General features: G+C 35.8%; 1 protein-coding gene across 1 annotated transcript in view; it reads left to right on the forward strand.

The window, feature by feature from the left end:
- The window catches only part of NCAPG (non-SMC condensin I complex subunit G), a 33,860-nt gene extending 12,223 nt beyond the window's left edge, over positions 1 to 21,637 (forward strand). The window contains exons 10-21 of the mRNA XM_054582243.1: positions 566 to 655; positions 980 to 1,159; positions 4,297 to 4,407; positions 6,682 to 6,801; positions 9,106 to 9,336; positions 15,179 to 15,360; positions 15,637 to 15,811; positions 17,943 to 18,104; positions 18,319 to 18,457; positions 18,866 to 18,952; positions 20,517 to 20,586; positions 21,514 to 21,637. Of these exons, the coding sequence (XP_054438218.1) occupies positions 566 to 655; positions 980 to 1,159; positions 4,297 to 4,407; positions 6,682 to 6,801; positions 9,106 to 9,336; positions 15,179 to 15,360; positions 15,637 to 15,811; positions 17,943 to 18,104; positions 18,319 to 18,457; positions 18,866 to 18,952; positions 20,517 to 20,586; positions 21,514 to 21,637 (1,671 nt within the window). The remainder of the gene's footprint in view (positions 1 to 565; positions 656 to 979; positions 1,160 to 4,296; positions 4,408 to 6,681; positions 6,802 to 9,105; positions 9,337 to 15,178; positions 15,361 to 15,636; positions 15,812 to 17,942; positions 18,105 to 18,318; positions 18,458 to 18,865; positions 18,953 to 20,516; positions 20,587 to 21,513) is intronic.

A 21,637-nucleotide genomic window follows, 5' to 3' on the forward strand; every position in this document is an offset into this window, starting at 1 on the left:
CCTTCCATCACAGGACTGCAGGTTAATTCAGGGCTGTGTTTTCCATCCCCTCCTTATATACACACACTCACACATAAACCCCTTCTACAGCATTCCCAGCAAGTCGTTCTCTAGTGTCTGCTTAAGTTCCCTCATTTGGGAAGCAGTCTTTTCCTGAATCTGCCAGTACTAGTGGCTCTGAAAGGAAGGTCTTTAGTGTGCTGTCACTATTTATGCATCACACATCCAGAGGAATGATAAATGGGTATTCTGTTTTTTATGTTTGGCTCCCATGGAGCTGAACAAGGGGGAGAGGTAAAGATTTTAGGCAGAGGAGATAATTTATCTTCAATATCTGTGTTCCTGTTCCATAATTTTAGAGTTTTTAGTCAGATGTATTGTTTGGTCCTTTTTTCCCTAAAATTGTCTAGCGAACAGAATGTGTACCATTTTTACTCATATATTTTCCTCTATTTTTCAAGAGATTGTGGACACTAATTGGAGTTTTGTGTAGCAGTTTGATGTCATTTTCTGACATAGACCATGTATTAAAGCATGTATTCTGAATTATAACTTTACTTACCAGGTTTCAGAAATTATTTCAGAGATTCGGGCACCCATTGTTACTGATGGTGTTAAAAATGATCCAGCTGATGCAAGAAAGAAAGAACTCAAGGTAAGTCTCTTCTAAATTAAAGAAATACCTGAATCTAATATAGTTGTGCAAGTTGTTTATTCCGTCTTGCTGTGCATGTTCAGCATTGTTCTCACAAGGTCAAATTATTGATGAACTATTTAAAATATGAGAGTATCTCAGATTGTACCCGATTATGTCAGTGTGAAAGGTTTGCAGGCCTCTGCTTCAGGAAGACTACAACTCTGTGCCCAGATGGTAACTTCTAAGATGCTGAGGTGTTCATTTATACTCTTCAGTTTGCTGCAGTTTTTCATATTAATAGTTTTATTTGGTATTTACACAATCAATTTATATCTTTCCTAGATGGCTGAAATAAAAGTTAAACTTATTGAGGCAAAAGAAGCTTTGGAAAATTGCATTACCTTACAGGATTTTAATCAAGCATCAGAATTAAAAGAAGAAATAAAAGCATTAGAAGATGCCAGAGTAAACCTATTGAAAGAGACAGAGCAGCTTGAAATTAAAGAAGTCCATGGAGAGAAGGTATAGGTAACTTCTTCATACCAAATTTCAGCTGTCATTCATCTCAACTAAACCTTGTTTTCTTAACTCAGAAAGCTGCCCGAATGTTTTCTCTGTGGAGGGATTTTTAACAGTACCATTAATTAATATGAAAATATTTTTTTTCCTCTTGTTCATTTCTCTCCTGAGCTTTGAAAGACCTTAATTAACTTCAATTTTTGTAGCTAAGACATTATTTGCTCTCTTAAGTGCCAGCCCCTGGAATCTCAACTCTTTTCTTCTTTGCCTTCCACTGGTTTCCTTCTGGTTGGGTTATTTTGTTTATTTGTTTGTCTTGAATGGTTCAGAAAAGGAAAAGGCATCTATTCATTTACTTACCTTTTCCTTATTTGTGGAAGACCCATGACCTTTCTGCTGGTAGGAAAAGAATTTCAGTGGTAACGATACCATTTTACACATATATTTTAAAGCTTAACTCAGTCTTGCATCACATAACAGGGATAAATTCTGAGAAATGTGTTTGGTGATTTAGCCATTGTGGGCATGTCACTTCCACAGCCTGCTGCACATGGAGGCTGCAGGGGGCAGCCTGTTGCTCCCGGGCTAGCAGCCTGTGCAGCATGGGATGTGCTGCTGCTGTAGGCAGTTGTCATACACTGGTAAATCTAAACGTAATAAAGGTACAGTAGCAATGCAGTGTAAAAAATAAAGTGTGTGTGCGCTGTCACGCACATGTTTTGGGGGGACAGGGGCTGTGGAGGGAGGTGCCACCTCAGGAAGAGTGTGCCTCAGGAGGAGGGATGGGGAGATGAAGAAAAGGGGAGGGCACATACTGAGAGAGGCAGAGACAAGACATGAGATGGGCAATAATAAAAGGGAGAAGAGGTGCGGGGGAGACAGAAGCGAGATAGAAAGGGGACTGGGAGGAAAAAGATAAAAGACAGAGGGAAGGGGAGGGTGTTTGGGCGCAGGGGTGCGTGTGCGGCAGGGGTGCGTGTGTGCACAGGCAGGGGCTGGCCCCAGGCCCCCTCCTCCCCAGCCTGCTCCCGGCCCTCCGTGGCCCACCCTGGCGCAGCCGCGGGCTGTTGCACGGCGAGCGGACAGCATGCTGAGCCTCTTAAACCACCCGGAGCCAGCAGTCGATTCAGCATCTAGTCAGGTCCAGCCTTTTATTTCCACATCGCAAACAAACCTTGCTTATAATCCGCTACAGACTCATGGGACTTCTGTGGTGTACGTGGTCCATCAGTGACCGAACGTTATGTGGTGTGTGACTGTACTTTTGTTTTTAGAAAAAGCTACGTAGCATCGTTTTCGATGAAATAGTTAACTTTTATGTCGAGCAACATTTAAAGCTAAGTATCAGCCGTCTTTTTTCAACTTAGTTGTATTTGAGAAACTAGTCTTATTTTAACATAAGATAGAATGGTCTCAGTTACTATGCTATGTGATACTAACTTAATTCAGGGAGCCTTTTAGGATCTTACCTTTTGTAGTAAACATCATTTATCGTCGTACTTTTGGTTTGGGAAGTGCCGATGAGTGTGTTCTCGGACAGTGCTGGCTAGGGAGGAGTTAGCGCACAAAAGCATCCTGTGAGTTTTGTCCTTGAGCTCTTTAGCCATAGACATCCTGCCGCTAACTGTCCACCTTCCCGAGTGTGCTGAATTTTACTTCACAGCTAGGAGCTTATTTCTTTTGTTTGACAATGTCTATGGATTATTATAAGCTCTTAAATGTGGGGAGTAAATTTAAAATGAAAACAATATAGTGTATTACAAACTGAAAAACCATATAAACTGCAGGTCTAAATTAGGAAACTGTAACAAGGGTAGTCTACCATGATTAATATCATCTGTGTAACTTGACTTGCTTTGACAATTTACATGTTCTTTTTTCCTAATTAAAGGTTATAAATCTATTATAGAACACTTACAGCACAGCAGAATAAGCGCTATGGTCAGGGAGGTAGGGGCGTTTACGCATAGTACAGTGGTTTGCCCTTTTACCTATCTAACCCGGGTTGGGTGTTGTGGGCTTCCCCAGAGGAAAAATGTTTTAACTTATGATTTGAATAAAAATAATATAAGCAGGTGCTTTTTCTGTGGTAGTCACTTCAGGCACTTGCAAGTGTGAATGCATTTGATTCTCACTATAACCTTTATGGTGTTGATACTATTCTCATATCATAGAGGGCAAGTGACTTGCCAAAAGTCACACCGATAGTCAGTGGCGGAGGCAGAACTCAAACCCAGGCACGGGGCTTTAGATGTGGGCTTTCAGTGCCCTCTGTGTCGTCCCTTTGCGGTGAGTCCTTACGGGAATGTTGCAGGCGGATGAACGGTGTGTGTGACGGAAGTGAAAGAGTATCTTGTGTCTAAAAACTTCAGGTCCGCATGCCCAGAGCATTGAGCGGGGGAGGCGAGAGAAACCGGGTGGGGGGTAATTCAGGGTCAGCGCATGCAAGGCCTTGCATAAGCAGTGAGTAAAACTTTGTGCTACCCAAGGGTCACGGTGAACCACTAAAGGGTTTTAAGTGGAAGTTTTATGTCGGAGAAAGGTCCTGTTACTCAGGAAATGGACTGCAGGGTGTGAAAGCCTAGGCAGGCACACTGATGGGAAGACTTAGCGTAAGGTAGGCTTGGCGTGGCTGCAGTCTGAATAAGGTAATGATGGCGGATGTGGAAAAAAGTGGTAGATTGGAGAAGTATTTAGGAATTAGGAAGAGGGAGAAGGGCGAGCCAAGACTGTATGCTCGTCATCTTTTGGTTTGGACAGCCGGGTAGATGACAGTGGTGTTTAATGGAGCTAACACGGGGGGAGGGGGAATTTGGGTAATGATGAGTTAGTTCCCTTTTGGACGTTTTGAGTTTGAGAAGCCTGTGGAACATGGAAGAGGAAATGTCTTCGAGCGGTTGTCCATGAGAATCTGAAACTCAGAACGTAGCTGGGCCAGCTCACAGATGGCATATGAAGGCGCGTGACGGGACGCGATCGCCCTGGGTGTGTCAGGCAGGCGCGGTGGGACACGGGAGTGCGGGGGCAGAAATGGTAATGGAAAACATACGGTTGAAAAAACCAACCCTGAGAAGGCAAACACTTACGGAATGGGCAGAAGGTATTCTTACTCATGCTGAGTATCTTGTGTGCCATTTTAGGATGACGCTGAAACACTGCAGAAGTGTCTTGTCTTGTGTTATGAACTGTTGAAGCACATGTCCACCTCAGCAGGGATCAGTGCAACCATGAACGGCATCATTGAGTCTTTGGTATGTTGGTGGCCTTTGAAGCTTTGTTTTAGTGCACTCCCTTCTCGTTTTATAAGTAATACGTTCCTTGCATTCCAAAGAATGAAAAGATGACCATTTTAAATGTCTGGTAAATATAAATGGTAAAAAAGATTCAGTGGTTGCAATCATATTGTGAGGATTAAAGTAAGATAATTCATATAAAGGACGTGGTATATAGTTATGCCTTTAAAAGTTTGGGGAAAAAATATTTTTTGCTGGAAAGAGCAAAATAACGGCAGGAATATTTAAGTACTGGAATCTTGCTATATAGTAAGAGTATGAAAAGCTTCATGGTGAGCCCTGTGAAAGGAGTTTGTTTATTACTATATATTTAAAAGGCTTCACTGAAGTAACCCTTTAGGTAGTCTCTGTTTTCCTGAGTTTAGGGACATAAATACTGCAAGATTCCAGAACAGCATCGTGTGATAGAAATACAATGCAAACTACGTGTGACTTTACATTTTCTAGTAGCCACATTTAAAAAAGAAACAGGTGAAATTAACTGTAATATTTTTAACCCAATATATCCAAAGTCTTATAACTTCATCATTTACTCAGTACTAAAACTATTGAGGCATTTTGAATCTGTTCTTCATACTACGTCTTAGAGCACATCTCAGTCCAGACTAAAAGCATTTCAGCTGTTCAGGAGTCACACGTGGTTGGTAGCTACAGTAGACAGTGCAGCTGTAGATGTTTTTTTCAGAAGTGCTACTCATCCAAAGCAAATTTTGAATGTATCTGAGTTCTTCCAGAATTCTCCCAAAATTGTTTTTACTTGGGATTAGTGAAAAACAGCCAATGAATGTGATCTAAAATTTAGATTTTTGGGTTGTCATGAGTTTCTTAATTCAGTAAAGAAGACCAGTTATTGTTTATAACAGTAGAGGTTCTGATTAAAACTAGATTCTATTAAACCATTAGAATTCAGTATTATTTTTAGTGAAGCAGATGTCTTCAGTGAGAAACAATGCTTTTAAAGTTCCACTTGCATACTTTACGTCTAGTCCTCTTGCAAGAGAATGGTAAATTATGGTATATGTAACTATACAGTTGAAGTAGTAAATATGAAGACTGTATATATGTGGGAAAATTTACAATGTCGAGGGAAGAAAACACAAAATTGAATGGTCATAATGATTTAAGTATATGAAAACTACCTGTGTTTAAGATTGAAAGAGACTAGAGAGGGATTTAAATGAGTAAGATATTTGGATAAAGGAGTTAAAATGTTTTTATGAAATTGCTGTTGTTTAAATAAAAATCATAAGTTAATTGAACAAATATTTATTGAACATCTACTATATACTAAATACTAGGGATAGTGTATACGTGGTATGCAAAACATATATACACTGCTCTCATGGGTCTTCTGGTCAGGTGAGGGAGGCAGCAATCAAATAAAAAGTGGAAGCTTATGCCATTGATAATTGCTATGAATAAGAACTAATTATATAATCATATGTGAACTTAACGGTAGTAGATTTTGATGTGTTCGTGGACGGTGACCTTGATCTGATATTTGAGCAGACATTAACTATGTGAAGAATGAGGGAAGAGTGTCCTAGACCTGCTCTCCAATACAGTAGCCACTAACTACATGTGCCTATTAAAAACTAGCCCAAACGGAGATGTGCTGGAAGTGTGAAAATACATTAGGTTTTGAAGACTTAGTACAAACAACAGAATGGAAATTATCTTAATTTTTAAATATTGATTACATGATTCATAATAATACTTGAGTCAGATTAGGTAAAGAAAAATATACTAAGATTAGTTTCATGTGTTTTTACTTTAATGTGGCTACTAGAAAATTAAAAATGACACATATGGCTCGCATTGTATTTCTGTTGGTCAGCACTGACTGGGAAGCATCACAGACCAATTGAGTAAGCGGAGAGCAAGGGGTAGCGTGATATGAGGTGATTCTGGGAAAGAGCACACAGTGAGACACGTTAAATGTCATGTTGAAAGAGTTTTATGTTTGACCCACAAGAGTTGGGAAGCCATTGAGGAAGTGTTAGCAGGTAGGGATGGGGTGTCTCATGGTCAGCCTGTTTCACTCTGGCTATAGTCTTCTGTATTAGAAATTTAGTATTTACCTTTTCAACTGAAAATGGACTTCTTTGAGTTAATGGACAATATGGAAATGTAGATCTATAAAATCATACAGAAAGTATTTTGCCCATGTTTTTAATACACTGTTGTAGATTTCTTGTCCCAGTAAAAATTATAATTTCTAATTCATTTTAGATTCTTCCTGGAATAATAAGTGTTCATCCTGTAGTAAGAAATCTGGCTGTTTTATGCTTGGGATGCTGTGGACTACAGAATCGTAACTTTGCAAGTAAACACTTTGTATTACTCTTGCAGGTAAGATTTATCTTGTGACAAAATCTTGATTGTTTTTCCTAAAATAGTCAGAATCTGTGGTAATGCTAGTACTCTAAATTTAATCTATTTCAGAGTTTATTGAAGATGATGATCAATTTTTAGGTTTTGATTTCTTTCTTATTTAAACACCTGTGTAGAAAAGGGATGAAATACCAGTTATTTAAGGTATTTTTAAAATTAGTCATACAGTAAATACTTACTGAGTGCATATGATATGCTCAGCATTATTTAGGTTTAGGAAAAAATAAGAGAGAAGCTTACATTTTAGAAGAGGAAACACAATGAAAAATAAACAATGCATGGTACAGTGGGCATCAGTGATTCTGCTAGTAGTTTTTAATGGAGTCTTACTCACTGTTTTGAAATGTATTGGTTTTTAGGTGCCTAGGAAATCTTGTATTTTCAAAGAGGCTTTGCTAAGAAATTAGAACAGGCCCTGATTGGCATGGCTCAGTGGATTGAGTGCTGGCCTGTGAACGAAAGGGTTGCCTGTTCAGTTTCCAGTCAGGGCACAATCCTGAGTTGCGGGCCAGGTCCTCAGGAGGGGGCATGTGAGAGGCAACCACATGTTGATGTTTCTCTGCCTCTTTCTCCTTCCCTTCCCCTCTTTCTCTAAAAATAAATAAATAAAATCTTTTAAAAAAAATTAGAAAATTTTCTACTTCAGTTTCCTGGCTTTCTAGAAGTTTGGGGTCTTGAAGTGCTACATTCACCCTGGTATGTATGTATGTATGTATGTATGTATGTATATATGTATTTAAGTGGAAGAAAAATCTTACTAGAACATTTGATAGTGAAGGGTTTGTTTATGTCTAACTTATTAAGTAGTTCCTTTTGGCTCTAAAAACGAGGTAAAACATTCACTAAGATGTCCTATATACCATTATGAATGCTGCTGAAAAATTACAAGTTTTTGTAGTCAAGTTGGAACTCTGATAGAGGAGATTGGAGGTAGACAGTTATATAAAACAAAAGAAATATGACAAGTCTTTCAAAAGATATTTCAGTTCACTTGACGTTTAAAGATGAAATGTGAATTTTGATCCTTTTAATTTTGGCTGACATAATATCAGTAGTAATATGTGGCATGGTCATTTCAGACAGAAGAAATGCAATACGAATTTAATGTTCAAGAGTGTTCTTGAGTATGTTGAAGTGATTTAATACTAAGTCATCCCCGACTTGAGGGGGCGAGCAGCTGGAGCCTTGATACTGTTTGCTCCTATATAATTTTATACAGTGTAAAGGAATTGTCAAAATCAAGTTGATGTGAAAGATAAATGATTGTTTCTTATCAAGACTATGCCACCATTTTACCTTTTTTAAAGTCAAACCAGTCAAGAGTCCCCTTGTCATGGAATTAAATTTTACCTTCTTTTTCCTTCTTTTTTTTTTAGTTTGAACAACTTTGATCTGTAAACTTACTTTTTTTCAGGGACTGACTGTTAATATTTGCCTGAATAAAATAAGTATGTAAATATTTTGAGGTAAAAATGTTATTTGTCAATGATAGATTCAAATGAAGTAAAAAGAGTTATGTGTGAAATTTTATTCACTCTAAAGGTGAAGCTATCGCCAACTAGTTTATCACTCACCACTTTAAGAGTATTAAAGAATATAGTTAATCTCTTTAAAATATAAATAATCAGCTCTACTTTTTCATGGTTTTGAAATTTGGTATGTAGGAATTCAGTTTCTTTATATCAGGATAGACTCATACAAATCCTGGGCCTTCTGGTTCACCCCCTTTGATAAAGGAATACAGTCCAATTCATTGAAAACTGAATTCACTGTTAATGAAATCTGAATATTGAGCTAATAAGAGAAAAATTTATCTTTAGTGAAATTTAATAACTTCTCTAGAAGAGTATTGATTTTCTAATGAATGCTTTTTATTGGTTAGAAAGTAATTTTTTTTTTGTCTTGATAGCTCAAAAACAATTTCAGTGTAATTGACCAGGTTTCCTAGATCTTAAAAAATAAACAATAAAATTGTAATTGGAACATATTTACTTTTTTAAATAAAAGGAACATATATTTCAGCCTGACACTTGTCTCAGACTTTTTTTGGACTGAAGGTGAACTTTTTCTGAAGGAAGTTTAACTGTAAATGTTATGGTACAAATAATAATAACTAAAAATAGAAATTTTTAATTATTTTTGAAAAATATTTTATGCAGGCTTGACACTGCTATGAAATTAGACTAAGAAAATAATTTTATGCAGCATAATAGTTAACAGTTTACTAAAGTTACTCTTTTTGTTGTGGATATTTCAATTTAGGTTTTGCAAATTGATGATGTGACAATCAAAATAAGTGCTTTGAAGGCAATCTTTGACCAGCTGATGACATTTGGCATTGAACCATTTACAAGTAAAAAAATCAAAGCCACTCAAAGTGAAAATGCAGAAATGAACACTGATGAAGAGCAAGCGTCAAAAGAAGCTGAAGAAGAAGTGACTGCTACAGCTAAGAGTGTTCTGAAACTTCTTTCAGATTTCTTAGATAGTGAGGTAAAAAATAATCACAGTCTTATTATTCTAACGTGTTATTTTCAGCATGTACTTTTATCTTTTTTATTTTTTAGACTGAAGTTTAAACTTGGCCAACATTTACAAATTTTGCCTTTTCAATCTCCTAATTAAATTCTACTTTCACTCTCAGTATACCTAATTTCTCTCTATCAAATTGCATGTTCAGAGAATTGAAGTGTAAACAAAGAGGAAATGACTATTGGAAGGGGTTGCTATCATTTCTTCATCTTTTTCCCTGTCTTTATGATTTATGACTTAAAATATTTTTCCCCCCCAAGAGTCTTAAATAAGATAATTTTACATTGCATGGGTGGAAGTCCTAAGACAGGGAATGAGATTGCTTTTCTTCTTAAGGTACACATGAACCACATTTTCTAGAATATATAAACATTAAATTAAAAGTTTTTATATTTTTTTTTAACTGAGGTAACATGACATAACATGAACTCGCAGTTTTAAAGTGAACAATGTATTAGAATTTAGCATGTTCACAATGTAGTACAAGCATTGCCTCTAATTTTTAAAAGCGTTATCATTATCCCAAAAGGAAAGTTAACCCATTAAGTACTTGCTCTCTATTTCCCCTCCTGCCAGCTCCAGACAACTACTAATCTGCATTTTGTATTTACAGATTTGACTATTCTAGATATTCCATGTAAATGGACTTGTACAGCATGTGACTTTGTGTCTTTCTTTCACTTAGCTTGTCTTTGAGGACAATCCATGTTGTTGCTAGTGTCGGTGCTTTGTTTCTCCTTGTGGCAGAACAACATTCCATTTTATACATATACTACAATTTATTTAGCTCTTCATCCATTGAAGGATATTTCTGTGGCTGTTTCTGCCTTTTGGCTACTCTGAGCAGATGGTGCTGCTATGAACATGGATTCGAGTACCCATTCTTTTGAGTATATTTTTAGGAAGGGGATTACTGGGTCATATGGGAATTCTCTTTTTTTTTCCTTCTTCTTAGGATTCCCCCTAATCTAGTTAATTAACACATCTAACACCTCGTTTATTTTTTAATGAAAACGTTTTAAGTTCTACCCTCTTAACCAATTTCAGGTACATAATACAGTTTTATTGACTATAGTCACTATATTTTGCATTAGGTAGCCAGAACTTACTCATTTTTCTTAAGGTGTAACAGAACTTATTTATCTTACAACTGAAAGTTTGTATACATTTACCAACCTCTCCATAATTCCCTCGCCCTCCAGGCCCTGGCAGCCACTCTTCTACTCTGTTTCTGAGCTTGACTTTATTTATTTATTTATTTATTTACTTACTTACTTACTTATTTATAAGATGCCACATAAATGACACCATACAATACTTGTCTTTGTCTGGCTATTTTGCTTAACATAATGTCCGTCGGGTCTTTCTATGTTGTTGCAAATGGCAAGATTACCTTCTTTTTTTATGGCTAAACAGTATTCTGTTATACATGTACACATATGTCTATCCATACTCATCCCCGCATCTTTATCCATTCATCCATCGATGGACACCTAGGCTGTTTCCATAGTTTGGCTATTGTAAATAATGTTGCAATGAACATAGAAGTGTGGATCTCTCATGGAGATCTTATTTTTATTTCTTTGGATATATACCTAGAAGCAGGATTGCTGGATCATATGGTTATTTTATTTTTAATTTTTTGAGGAACCTCCGTACTGTTTTTAATAGTGGCTGTACCAGTTTACATTCCCACCAAAAATGCTTAAGTGTTCCTTGTTCTTCATAATCTCAGCAACACCTGTTAATTTTTGTCTTTTTCATGATAGCCATTTTAACAGGTGTGATGTAATATCTTATTGTGGTTTTGATTTATATCTCCCTGATGACTTCTGATGTTAACCACCTTTTCATGTACCTGTTGGCCATTTGCGTGTCATTGAAAAAATGTCTATTCAATTTCATTACCCCTTAAAAAAATTTTTTTTAATTTCTTGATTTTAGAGAGAGAGAGAGATCAATTTGTTTTTCCACTTATTCACGCATACATTGGTAGTTTTTGTGCGTGTCCTGATGGGCGATGAAAGCCGCAACCTTTGGTGTAGCCAGACGATGCTCTCAACCAGCTGAACTGCTGCCCAGCCAGGGCCCTCTACCCATTTTTTCAATTGGAATTTTTTTTTTTTTTTGCTATCAAGTTTCATGAGTTGTGTATATTTTGGATATTAACTTTATATTGGGTGTATAATTTGCAAATATTTTCTCATTTCTTAGCTTGTCTTCATTTTGTTGATAGTTTGTTGTGCAGAAGCTTTTCAGTTTGATGTAGTCCCACTTGTTTATTTTTACATTTGTTTTCTTTGCTTTTGGGGTCAAATCTAAGACATCGTCATGAAGACCTATGTTAAGGAGCGTATCCTGTTTTCTTCTAGAAGTTTTATGGTTTTCTATGGTAATTTCTTTAAATCGTTGAGGATCTGCAAAACTTTCCACAGCAGCTGAACTGTTTTACACTTCCACCAACTGTACATAAGTTCCAGTTTTTCCACATCCTCATCAACAGATTATTTTCCATTAAAAAAACCTTTAGCCATTTTACTAAAGTGGTACCTCATTGTAGTATTGAATTGCATTTTCCTAATGACTAATGATGAATATCTTTATGTACTTGTTGGTTATTTGTGTATTTCATTTGGAAAAATGTCCATTCAAATTCCTTTGCCCATTTTTCAGTTAAATTGTCCTTTTGGAATTCTTTATATATATTGGGTAATAGGTCCTTATCAGATAAATATGATAAGCAAATACTTTCTCTTACAGGTTGTCTTTTTACTTAATAATATTGTTAGGTACGTAAAATTTTTAAAATTTTGATGAAGATGATTTCATTTTCCTTTGGTTGTTAATGGTGCTTTTGGTGTCATATCTATGAATATATTGCCAAATCCAAATTATGAGGATTTATTCCTATGTTTTCTCCTAAGTTTTACTCCTTCAGCTTTTATATTTAAGCTGTTGATATCAGTGTCAGTTAATATTTGTATATGGTGTGAGGTAGAGGATCACTGTCATTGTTTTGTTTGTAGACATGCAGTTGTCTCACTCAGCACCATTATTGAGGGTCATTTGAGCATATGTATATGAGTTTATTTCTGGAGTCTCCGTGCTGTTCCATTGTTTATGTTCATGCCAGTACCAGACTGTTCTGATTAATGTCGTAGTAAGCTTTGAAATCGGGGAGTTAAGTTCTCCAATTTTGTTCTTTGTATTCAGCATTGCTTTGGCTATTTGGGGTCCCCTGTAATTCCTTATGAATTTGAGGATTGGCTTTTCAATTTCCGCTAAAAGTCCATTGGAATTTTGACGGGAATTGCATTGAATATGTAGATCACATTGGATAGTATTGCCGTCTGAACAATGTTAAGTTTTCTAACCCATGAACTTGATGTCTTACCCTTTTTCTGGGTCATCTTTAATTTTTGTCAGGAGTGTTTTATATATTTCAGGGTACAGGTCTGTTTCTTTGGTTAAATTTAGTCCTAAGTATTTTATTTTTTATGCTATTTTAAAAGGAATTATTTTATTAAAATCCTTTTTGGACTCTTTGTTGATGTTGAGTAGTAATTCAACTTTTGTATGTTGATTTGATTTTGTAAACTACTTGCTGTATTCATTTATTAGCTCTTGTAGCTTTGTGTGTATGTGTGGATTCTTTACAATTTTTTCTATGTAGTATTATGTCATCTGTGATGAGATATAGTTTTAATTCCATCTTTCCAATTTGGATGTATTTTCTTTTTCTTGCCTAATTGCTCTGGCTGAAACTTCTAGTACAGTGTTGAACAGTGGTGGTTAAGCAGCCACCTTGTCTCATTTCTTATCTTAGGGGAGAATTTGTAGTCTTTAACCATCGAGTATTATATGGAGCCTTCAAAAATGCAATTTATCAATTTGATGAAGTTCACTTCTGTTCTTACTTCTCTCAGTATTTTTTTCTAATAATGAAAGCATGTTTAATTTAGTAAAATGCTTTTCCTATATCAATTCAAATGATGATGTTTCTTTTCTTTGTTTTTCTTCGTTTTATTTGTGGTACATTACATTGCTTGATTTTCTTATGTTGAACCACCCTTACATTCTTGGGATAAATCCCACTTGGTTATGGTCTGTAATCTTTTTCATACATTATTGGATTCAGTTTGCTAGTATTTTGTTGAAGATTTTTACATTGTGTTCCGAAGAGAAGTTGGTTTGTAGTTTTCTTGCGTTGCTTTCGGCTTTGGTATCAGGGCAATACTGATGAACTGAGTTAGGAATTGTTTCCTCTTTCTATTTATTGGGAGATTGAGAAAGACTGGTTGATTCTTCTTTAAATATTTGTTAGAATTTGCCAGTGAATACATCTGATCTTGGACTTGCCTTTTTGGGAGGCTTCTGATTACTTATTCAATATGTTTATTGTTATGACTCTGTTAAGATTTTATATTTGTTCTTGAATAGTTTGGTAATTTGTGTGTTTCTAGGAAATTGTCCATCTCACCTAGGTCATCTACTTTGTTAGTGTTTAGTTGCTCATAGCATTCTCTTAGTCTTTTTATTTCTGTAAGGCCAGTTGTAATGTCCCCACTTTTCTTTCTGGCTTTTTTTTATTTGCATCTTGTCTTTGTTTTGTCAGTCTAGCTGAAGGTTTATGTTGATCTTTTCAAAGAACCAACTTTTGTTCTCACTGACTTTTCTTTATTCCCTATTTTTATTTTGTTTACTTGTTCTGTAATTATTATTTTCTTTCTCCTGTCCTCCTTCTTTTGGTTTAGTTTGCTCTTTTATTTCTTTTTTTAAGGTGTAAAGTTGGGGTATTTGAGCTTTTTTTTTTTATAGCGGGCATTTATTGCTTGATGTATCCTTTGAATCACTGCTTTTGCTGTACCCAGTAAGTTTTGGTTTGTTGTACTTTTATTTTCATTTATCTCTAAGTGCGTTCTAACTTCCTTTTTGATTTCTCCTTTGACCTGTTGGTGTGTAAGAAGACTATATTAAGTTACACATATTTGTGAATTTTATAGTTCTCTTACTGCTTTCCAGATATAGTCCATTGTGATTGAAGATTAGGATTTCATTCTTTATAAATTTATCGAGACTTGTTTTAGGCTACATAGGGTTTACCCTCGAATGTTCCACTTGTGCTTGAGAAGAATGTGTAGTCAGCTATTGTTGTGTGGAGTGTCTGTATGTTTGGTAGGTCTTGTTGGTTTATAGTGTTAAGTTCTCTATTTTGTTTTAATTGTCCAGTTCTGTCCATTACATTAAGTGGAGTATTGAAGTCTTCAGTTACAACCAGAGCTGTCTGTTTCTCCCTGCAATTCTGTCAATGTTTGTTTATATCAGTGATTTCTTTAAGTATAAATGGATTAAACTTTCCACCCACAAGGTAGAGATTGGATTTTAAAATTTGGAGTTGTTAGCCTGTTTCCTCATTGGTAAAGTGGATATAATGTGCCTATTCAGTAGGTACCTCCCTTTGATGACAGGGACTTTTACTGAGGGTTTTGTTTTTTTTTTAATATTTTAGCACCATGATAAGCATTTAATACTTACTGATTTTTGGTTTCACAGCATTTAAAAGGCGTTTTGGTTCTTCTAAAAATTTTTAAGGGAATCGAAGTTTTAATAGCTAGACCAATAATTTGTCACATAGGCAGAACCTAAAAGGAGAAAGAGAATCTTATATGTCTTTAACAAATTCACAACAACATGAATGGTTTTTGGATAGTGTATATAAAAATAATGTAGGACAAGCTACATTTTAAGGCTTAAAAAGGAAATACACATAAAAATTTCATTTAATGAAAGTCATTTTTATTAGGTGTCTGAACTCAGGACAGGAGCTGCAGAAGGACTAGCCAAGCTGATGTTCTCTGGGCTCTTGGTCAGCAGCAGGATCCTTTCTCGTCTCGTCTTGCTGTGGTACAATCCTGTGACTGAAGAGGATGTTCGACTCCGGCACTGTCTAGGCGTGTTCTTCCCCGTGTTTGCTTATGCAAGCAGGTATGTATTTGGTCAAATCAGTAAATCAAAATCTTACTTGAAGTTAAAGTCACACTCCCCAAGAGTCACATCTATAGTGTCATTTTCTTGTTTATTCTTTTTTCTTCAGTGGTAAGTGATGAAATGAGAAGAGGTTACCTAGATTTTACCTACCTGAATTATTTGGCTCTTGAAAATGTACTATGTCTTGATGGGGTGAATTTTATACATAATATATATTTTTAAGAATTGCATGCATTTTCTTTGCCAGTGTACTTTCAAATTGTTTTTCAATAGGACTAATCAAGAATGTTTTGAAGAAGCCTTTTTTCCAACTCTGCAAACATTGGCCAAAGCCCCTGCATCTTCTCCTTTAGCTGAAATAGATATCACTAATGTCACTGAGTTACTTGTAGATTTGACAAGACCAAGTGGATTAAATCCTCAGGCCAAGAATTCCCAAGATTATCAGGTGGGTGAGTACGTTAGCTTATGGATGTTAAAGATGATGAGTTAGGATGCAGGGCACTGTTTGTTTTGTTTTGTAAAATAATCCCTTTGATAGATTTTCTGAAATAGAAGCTACACTTTGATCTTGAGATTTCTGGTCAATGTGGTAGAACGTAACACAAAGTAAGAAAAAAGAAGATACTTTGGGAAATGTGGAGATAGAAGTAATCAATGCTAACATTTTTGCTACTGGAAAGTTACCAAAATTAACCACCCTCACTACCCTCTCTTCTAATGGTGGCTCACCCAGTCTGTTTCTGACAGGAGGAAGGAGAATTCAGAGAATGAAACTTTCCTCAGGCTTATTTACTTTTAGTTCAAAGGAGATGCATTAACTTAAAACTGTGCCACAAATTAAATTTAATCTGGGTTTTTAATTCTTTAATATTATTTGATCACACCTGTCAGTATATTGAAAATAAACGTTATTAATTTTAGATGCCAGTTGATTAAGTTGAAATACAGTTGACCCTTGAACAATGTGGGTGTGAACTATGTGGGTCCACTTATACATGAAGTTTTTCCAATACATTTACAGTCAGCTCTCCGTATCCTTAGGTTTCGCAACCACAGTTTTAACTGACCATGGATCAAAAACAGTATTTTTGATCCTTGGATTGGAATTTTGTGGATGTGGGAGGCTGACTGTATGCATTGTTCTGTGCTACTTTATATAAGGGATTTGTGCACCTATGGGTATTGCAGGGGGTTCCTGCAACAACATCCCCCCCAACCTAAGCTACTGAGAGGTAATGCTAGTTAAGTTTTTGTGGAGTCAAAAGTTACGCAGATTTTTGACCACGTTGGGCACCAGCCCTAACCGCGATCAACCCTAACTGCCCTGCATTGTTCAGTTGTCAACTATATTGATTTCCTATTTTAACTGATACTTAATGATGGTATATTCCATTCAAGTCACATTACACATTATTGGAAAGATCACAAAGCATATTAGGCAAAATACAGGAGAGATCAGTGATAGAGCGAAGTGCTTTAGGACTTCAGAAGAGAGCAAGGGTTACGCGGCGGGCGATGAGTGCAGCATTACTAGCTTTACCCTTCGTGAGCGACATTCAGTTAGGCCTTGTTTGGTTTTGGGGACTGGCTTGGGTAGAGAGAAGACGACTTTTAGTAAGAGTGATTAATGTAGCTGGTTGTGCATGTCTGTGAACTATGGAAAGTATCTTTCTGGCTAAGGATCCTGAATGGGGCCTGTTAGAACAGTAGCGAAGGGAATTTGGAGTTGGCCTCATTTGCAGTAGCTGCAGAGCGTATAATGAAAGGGTTAAGGAGATGAAATTACTTATTAGATACATTAATTTGATGGTATCATTGAGGTGAATTGCTGAGAGAGAATATTAATAAAGGGGACAGTTAAAAATGTGTAATGAGGACATAAAAGCGTAATAGAAAATAGAAAGGAATAGTAGAAATTGTCAGAGAAAAAAAATACAGGTACAAAAGCCTGGAAGAAAGCTTTGAGGGGCAAGGAAATGGAAGAACCCACGGTAACTAGGATTCTAAGGACAGGTGACAAGACCTCAAAGAAGATGTTGGCATCATTTCATTGGGGAGCACTCTCAGGATCGGCATCTTGGAAGAGTGAAGGAAATGGGGTGGGCAGAGGAAGAAGTTGAACTGCAACGAAATCTGAAGGCCCAGGTGATCCCACAGGAAGATTCATAGCAGGGACAGGCTTTTGAGTTACCCAGAGCTGGGATGTTATACCCGCACACCTACGTCACCGAATACAGACTCACTCTCAGGGAGGAGGTTTGACCTTGCTCAGGGCCCACTGTCTTCAACCTGTCGGTGTTGCTCCTGGGAACTTTTATCCTCTACAACTCGTAGCTGGAGGATAAATGCTTCATTCAGTACAGCAAATGGAGTGGATCTGGGCTCTGTAGCACAGCATCTACTACAGAAACTTAAGAAGAGGTCATTTGGGGAGGAATATGTTAAATTTGGTTTGAGACATTTTGCATTTGGGATGATGGCAAGAATAATTAGTTGGAAATGTTTGTTAGATGTATGGGACTATATTTTAATCATACCCTTTTCAATTTACAAAGATTTTTCTCTTGATTTTCTAGGCCTTAACAGTTCATGACAACTTGGCTATAAAAATTTGCAATGAGATCTTAACATGTCCATGTTCACCAGAAATTCGGGTCTATACAAAAGCCTTGAGTTCTTTGGAACTCAGTAGCAATATTGCTAAAGATCTCTTGATTCTATTGAATGAGATTCTGGAGGTAAAGTACTTTCCAACTACTCCTATTATGTATATATTTCATCAAAGTAGAATTTACATGGTTGTAAAATTATACATGGTAGCATACTGTGACTTTGCTCATTTGAAGAATTTTCTTTTGTAAGTTTTAGAATGTTTTAAAACAACTTATCAGTATCTTTTTTGAAAGATTAGAAAATGGTGCATTTAAAAAATGTTAATGTTTTCTATTATAGCAAGTAAAAGATAGGATATGTCTGAGAGCTTTGGAAAAAATCAAGATTCAGTTAGAAAAAGGGAATAAAGACCATGGTGACGAAGCCGCAGCAGCGCCGGACGCCAGCGCGACAGGGACTGTCTGTGAGAACGGAGATGGTAACAGCACACTAACCCCAATACTTACCACTGTCTCTTCTTCTTTACTGAGACGCATTTTTGCTCCTGTAACATGTGGTTGGGTTTCAGAAATGAAAGGGAAATGTTTCTAATTAATCCCTTTGGGAAAGTGTGTAACTGCTAAGTGTGTGTTCTTAGTAGAATAAACTATTTTTACAGTTGTTTTTTGTGTACATTTCTCACCATATGACCATACATACTTCTTAGGAGTTTTGCTTGCTTACTTGATACTATTCACATTTTTTGAATACTTATGATAAATTTTCAATAGCTGCTAATGGGACTGGTTGTCATTTCTGCTTTATGAAAAATTGACTTGGAAAGATCACCTAAAATATTTCATGAGGCTATTTTTTATTTACATTGCTGCATTATTTTCTTTAATAGGAGAGAATAATGAAGTACAAAAAACTCCACTCAAGGATAGAAAAACAACCCGAACTTCAAAATCCACTCAGCGAAAGACTGACAGAGGTAGAGTGCATGGATTGGCTAGTTTTGTAGTTAAACTTTTCAGTTTTGTTTTCCAGTGAACTATTTACTTTGTAAGTTTCCTTAATCTTTGTTTCATTAGGGACAAATGTGTTAGGTATTCTTTACTTTTTAATTCTTCCAGTTGATAATTAGGTTGTGCTTTGATATCTTAAAAAAGATATCAGTGTTGCTCCAAGTGCTTTTGTTTGAAATACGCAAAAGGTCATATTGCAAAGGGTCATTTGGATTAATCTGATTTTTATTAGGAAATGATCAGTGATAACTTTATATTATCAGTGATTTGTGTTCTGTCCTTCATATGATTAAGCAATTTTGTCCCTTTTATCTGCCTGGTATTTTTCTGGGCTTCTGTTTTACTTTTTCCCCATTTTATTTCGTATTTCCCCAACATAATTTATTTCCCAAGGGATATCCAACAATAAGGGAATTTGTTGGAATGATGTAAATGTTGACTATTAGGGGATCACTTGAAAAAAATCTTTAATTCAAGTTTTTTTAATTGTTTTATTTTCTTATTACAAAAGCAATGCATGCTTATTACAGAAATAACATCCAAGCATACCCATATAAAAAACACTAATAATACCACACATGAGCCAGACACTATTTTAATCCTTGAAAAATGTTGAGGCCTTTTTCTATGCAGATTTAATATTTTTCTAAGTGGAATCTGGCCATAATACAGTTTTACAGCTAGTCAGTTATTTAAATACTAATTGCTGGATGTCCCAAATTAGTCCCATATTGTTGGATATTTTCTTGGAGATAATTACATTAGATGTTTAAAAGCAAATACGTAAGGTCTAGGGGAAAAAAACCCAACAAGTCTCACATGAATAAGTAAGATTTACAAATTTCAACCAAATGATCATACTGAACAACATGGTTTTGATAACATTGCTTTCAGTCAGATACTGTCCCACTAGAATGCCACTTTTTTTTTGATAGCTCCAACTTTAAAAATATATTTTGTTATCATAAGTGGGGAGCAACCTGGACCAAACTTTGGCTTAACTTTATAAAATTTCTAGCAAGTAGAAATTTTGCAACTCTCAACATATAAAGGCTCTAATTTTTATACTGAAATATGTTTTAGAACACATTTAACTTTGCCATGTATGTTTGAATATTTTACAAGAAGCCATTGCCCTACTATTTCTTTAGGACCCATTTATGGGCTTAACCTACTGACCTTCCTACTTTAATTTTCATTAGCTTCTCTAGACACTGTCCAATAGCCATAATAGAAGTACTGTCTTTATATAGCATGTTTTTCACTTGCTTATTTCCTCTAATTACTTTTAACTAAAATTTGCCTCCTTATAACTTAATTTCCATATTTTCCCATGCTTATCAGAGCTTACAATAGATTAATAATTTTTAATGTTAAGTTCCTTTTCTCTGTGGTACTGATAATTGGAATCAAGGTGGCTGGAAACTTAGGAAGAAATGTGTTGAAGAGAAAAAAATAAAGGATATAGGTAGCCCGGAAATAGAATAAACAATAAACAATTGATAATTTTGATAACAAACTGTTTTTAAGGACGAAGGAAAGTGACAGCTTCTGTCAGGATTAACAGCAGACGACGGACTTCTGAGGCTGACTCTGAAAGGTATGCCGTGCAGTTGGAGACAATGTAGAGGTGTAGGTTTTTGGGTTTTTTTGTTTTTTGTCTAGAAGTAGGAAAAAATTCTAGTGTGTTTTACTGTAGCAGAGAAAATCTATAACAAGATAATCAGTGATAGCTATGTCTTGGATTCCATTACTAATCATTTGCCTTCTTTGGCTTATTTGCTTTTCCTATTAGTTGGCATGGCCTTTACTACTGGTAGTCATCTTTAGTATGTTCTTTCAGTTTATATTTCCTTGTATTCTCTGTTTACATCATCATGTGTATATGACTCCTCTAATCTTGAATTCACAACTCTTGAGATTTAGGTTTGGGTTCTCTACATTTACAATAGACTATTCTGCCTATAATTAGGAGATAATTTGTGGTATAGTGTTTATATTTGGTTTCTGCCAATTAACCACTGTTGGAATCTGAAAATTGTAGCTTACATTCATTTATTCATTGGAAAAACGGTGTATTTTTAGATGTTTTGACTAAATTTAAACATCTTTTGGGGAAATATGACATTGACAGTGTTTTAGGTATTTATTACCTAAATCAAGAGAACTTACTCTTTTTTTCCGTTCCATTTCTCGTGTTCTCCAAAAGACTCTTTTGGGCAGTTGTTACGGTCCCTGTTTAATTTTAAGTTTCATTACAAAAGTTTGGGGGTTTTTTTGCTTCTGTATAACACCAGGGTCTACCTAGATATTGAAAGAAATTAGCTAGGTCTTCCGTGATTTCAGTTTGCTGGATAGCCGTCAGGGTTTTTTGGTTTTCATTGAGATTTTAGTTTTAAGCTTAATAGAATTAGGATATCAATTACACACTGATAGAATGAGAGTCAGAAACAAAATGTTTTATTTATAAATAAACTGTGGTTTTAAAGCTTGTATTTAAATTGGTGTATTTTCAACATCTGTTTAGTGATCATGACGTTCCACAGCCAGAATCAGAAATGAGGATGAGATTACCAAGACGAGCCAAAACAGCAGCACTAGCCAAAAGTAAACTTAACCTTGAGCAGTTTCTCAATGAAGAAGTAAATTAG

Source organism: Pteronotus mesoamericanus, unplaced genomic scaffold (genome assembly GCF_021234165.1).
Source record: "Pteronotus mesoamericanus isolate MK-2021 breed Mesoamerican mustached bat unplaced genomic scaffold, CSHL_Meso_final contig_68, whole genome shotgun sequence".
Lineage (NCBI taxonomy): Eukaryota > Metazoa > Chordata > Mammalia > Chiroptera > Mormoopidae > Pteronotus > Pteronotus mesoamericanus.